Source organism: Athene cunicularia (genome assembly GCF_003259725.1).
Source record: "Athene cunicularia isolate RWA chromosome 3 unlocalized genomic scaffold, athCun1 chr3_part1, whole genome shotgun sequence".
Lineage (NCBI taxonomy): Eukaryota > Metazoa > Chordata > Aves > Strigiformes > Strigidae > Athene > Athene cunicularia.
Window position 1 is genome coordinate 100,481,167 of NW_020799097.1, and position 4,189 is coordinate 100,485,355.

Here is a 4,189-nt window from a genome sequence, read left to right on the forward strand (position 1 = left end):
TCCCCCCCCCCCCCGAAGGATGTGATCAGGTTAGCCCAGACTCCACCACTGAAATGAAGAGCCGTTTGAAGGACCACCCCAGGACCTGGGGAGGAGGGGGCAAGAGCAGTAACTGCAAGTAGCTGGCAAGCTGTAACTTCCACCTGCCCTTGCTGGCCTGGACGCAGGAGAACCTGTACGCTGCCTCTGTGCCTGCGGCCAGGGCTGCTAGTTTGTTTTTCTTACTGCAGTGAGTTTGTTGTTCCCTTGCTTAAGGCTGGGTTTGATCGATGCAGTGCCTTGATTTGCTCTGGAAATCAGCTGAAAGTATTGAATTTTGTTCCAACATGCTTCCTTAGAAGGCAAAAGAGAGAGGGGGTACTTTTGATGTGCTTATGTCTATGTTAATACTCTAAGTAGAGGATGGAAGAAGCAAAACATGACTTGGCATGCTCCTTTCCTTGCACCAAGCCTTCAGAGCACTCAGAGCAGTGTGCTGCTGCCCTGTGCATTCAGACTAACAAGGGACTTAGAAGGAAGGCAGCGATGCCACCCCACCAGCACCATTAGTGCATGTTCTCTATAGAGCAGAATCCCATTTAAATGTCAGGCTGACGAAAGACTCTTTTTCACTTCCTTAGCAAAGATGGGGGGGGAAGAGCAACAGCCTGAGACAGACTTTGAACTCTGTCATCAGCTCAGACAATAGCCAGGTAGTGAGTCGCCTGAGTTTACTTTGAATTGGACTAATCAGGAAGATTTTCAGTTTTCACCTTCTTCTCTTGCAGTAATACTCCTGCCCAGACTACCTCTTGTAAAGCTCCATCTGAATCTGAGACCAGGTAGTTTCAAAGCATGTACACAGTATCTTCTTTGAAGGGTTTTTTAATATTAAAGTCACTATACTTTAGTTCAAAAATGACACATAATAGAATTCCAGTGTATTTTGTTTTAAGACATACATACTTTGGAGAGGGGAGGCCAGCCTGTTCTGTGCTGAGTGCTTTACCTTCCACTAAACACAGTCACAGACGTAACTGTGTTACAGCAGCAGATGCAGCTCATGCAGAAGTTGCATGGTCTCCTGGCCTGAGAAGGATTCAAACACTGTCCCTCTTCTTAGAATTTAACCACTACTGTGACTTCTTGAACATTAGTGAATTCCCTCCCTTTCCCCTGGTCCCCCCCGTATATTGAGGTAAACTTGTTAAATTTGGAACAGAAAAGCCCGAGTTTGTTAGACCTGTCCTAGAGTTAGTGCCTTTCTGAGGTTCCAAGGCCAGTTCACTAGGCTGTTCCTCCAGCTGTCATTTTTCTGGAAGAAAACATACCTGATTTGCATCTTTAATTGGTGATTGAAGTTTATTCCAGTTATTTTCTATCCCTTTTGCTATGAGTAGTTAAAAGGCAGCCTTAGTCTCAGTTTATGTGGTTCATTACTTGACGACTCCTCTTCAGATGTCTCTTTCGTATTTTGATCATCCATTTAACACTTAACTTGGCAAAGTCTGCTGCCTTAAATAGAGCCAAAAAGATACCACAAAGAAGAGCAATCATGTTCCACGGATTTGCTGTGATAATCTGAAAGAGATTAAAAATATTATTCCCTTCATCTGACTCAACATGTATTATACCTATTCAATAACAAACAATTCCATTTTTCAAACTGGTGTTTTGCAGCATATTCCTTTATGCTTCACAGGTGGTCTCTAGTGCCTTCCTCCACAGATCTGCCTCACACCCTGGTTTTCTGATTCTATCCATCAGGAAAACACTCCATACTAGCTGCTAAATTCCTTTTAGACTATTTCAGGATACTGACTTGTTTAAAATTTTAGAGATACAGTTAAATTGCTAATTTTAAGATGATAGATGAAATTTACTGTATTAATGATTTACAAGACAAAGCAGTCACGTTAAAGATCTGCCAAAAGACAAAGCTAAAAGAAGCAACAGCACTGTAACGCTAAACCAGCTTTTGACAGCAGCAACCTGCAGACTTCTTACAGCAAGTATTTTATTTTTCTCTTTTTAATTATATTTAGTTCAAGAGTAGTTATTTACAGTTTGCAATTCTCCTCGCACCTCTAGGCACAAGGATGACTTCTAGGATCTCAGATGCAGCAAGCAGAGCTAGGCTTAGGCAGCAATAAGTATCACACAGCTATGGGACTTGCAGCACAGCCTGCAGTTCTGATGGTCAGCATGAGCACAGCGTCACCACCCAAGCCAGGCCTTGAACAGGCTTTCCATACCTGCTTATCTTCCTAAAAGCAGTGCTGGCTGCCAGCGCCTGTGAACTACAGCAAGAGGAAAGGAGCCCCCCCATGCACAGGATGGAGAGCAGTGTTCAGCTCAAAGGCAGCAGAGGTGTGATCCCCTCTGGCAGAGAGGAGCCAGAACAGGCCTGGGCTTGCGAGGCTACGGAGGCGCCTGCACCAAGGAGGGGACCTGGCCCTGGTGCAGCCACCACAGGAGTGTGCAGGACCAGCTACTCCATCCTGCCCTGCACCGTCTGTGTTCACACACCAGCTTTGGGCATGATGACAAGAACGCTGTGGATTTTGTCAGTGATGGACTTTGGTTGTCGGGCAGGGCCATTTTAAATGCAAAATTTTGCACAGGTTGTCTCCACACTCTTGGCTGCTCTACATTTTTCTGGGGAAGGCAAATGTACCTGACCTTCTCCCCAAGAACAGTAGGAAAACAAGATCTAGCTCACATGCTTACAGCCCACGCACCTGCAGTGCACACCTGCACACGTTCCCAGCACCCCACAGACTGATGGAGGTCCTGTCTAGCACATCATGCACCTCTGGCTGCAGCACATTGAGCTACATTAAAGTGCGCTTTGTGTGTTTGAATGCAGTATCAAATTCTATTCTAATAATTGAGAAAAGTTATATTAGGTGATTTTTAGTGTTCTGATTTAAGCCTAGGTTTCTTCCTTATCAATCAATTTAAAGTCATTAAATTGGTTTGTCCAAGCCCCGCTTCCTTAAGCAAAAAGGTCAGACTTGACCCAAAGCTACACAGGGGAGATGTGCTTTTTCTTAGCTACAGGTATCTCTAGTTGCAAAGAGAGTGCTGATTGTGGCCAAGCCAAGGAAAGGCATCAGCTGGTCTTGGCCCCCACAGAATTTGCATTACTGGATATAAGGAAGAGCCTAGACTGAAATTTCACAGGTAACCTCACCCTTCCTCTGAATTTCTGCTTGGAGCGAGGTGAGAGAGGCATGTACATGCACATACAAACCATGAGTGTGTACAGTCAGATGATTCAAAAAGGGACTAGCATGTTACTCACATCTTGAACAGTCTGTATGAAAGGATCTTTCCATTCAAATACCACAAAAAACAGCTGGTCACTTCTTGGTTTAGTTCTCTGGTCAATATAGTTAACCACACTAGTCTGGGGAGAGAAAGAAAAGGCAAATGTGCACGTTACTTTCTTCAGTGGTGTAATGAGTCTTTTGTGCAACAGAAAATACGTGTAAGAAGGTGGAAATATCAGATTGCTCAGGGACTTCCAATCCAGCCTTCCTCTACCTGGAACAATGGGCTCCCTGAATATGGAAAGGGTAGTTTCCTCCATCTGTCTCATGTTCCTGTCACAACCCTGAAATGCAGTTACAGTACTGCTGGATTCTTGACTTCCCGTACAGCATTAAACTAACATAGGCAGAGCAGCAGTACTCCCTTGTGTGCACACCAAGGTGTAAGTACTTTGAGGGTTGGAGAAGGGGCAGGTCCCTCCATCACTTGTTCTGGTGCAGCTGGGGTGTGCTTTCCCTTTAGGGAACTGCCTGGCTCTTGACCAGTTTACATTGTCTCCTAGCAGCAGGGGGTTAGTGCAAACCCTGGTGTTGCTGCATGTGTACAAACTCCGTGCACTTCCCCTCTGGGCTGGGGGTGCGTGTGTTACAAGATAAATGTTTTTCTGAGGCCTGATGTCTTAAGAACCACCATCAGGAAAGTATTAAGACTATGGCTTTAGCTGTAACATCGAACTGTACACTGGTGGGATTGCGCTAAAGCTCTCTGCTGCTCAGTGCTAGTTTCAAATGGTAACCTAGTTAATGGGCAGTACTGGAAAGTATGTTTTTTAATTGTTAACATCTAGGCTTCCATTTCCCTTCCGTTTTCATTCTGCACTTGCTAGCATCTTCTAGTTTATTCTACAGCTGATTTTTAAATTAAAAAAAAAAAA

General features: G+C 44.6%; 1 protein-coding gene across 1 annotated transcript in view; it reads right to left on the reverse strand.

The window, feature by feature from the left end:
* Positions 1-4: 4 nt before the first annotated feature.
* TMEM206 (transmembrane protein 206) overlaps positions 5-4,189 on the reverse strand; it is a 53,790-nt gene continuing 49,605 nt past the window's right edge. The window contains exons 12-13 of the mRNA XM_026845870.1: positions 3,287-3,391; positions 5-1,560 (exon numbers count right to left, since the gene is read on the reverse strand). Of these exons, the coding sequence (XP_026701671.1) occupies positions 1,399-1,560; positions 3,287-3,391 (267 nt within the window). The 3' untranslated portion in view covers positions 5-1,398. The remainder of the gene's footprint in view (positions 1,561-3,286; positions 3,392-4,189) is intronic.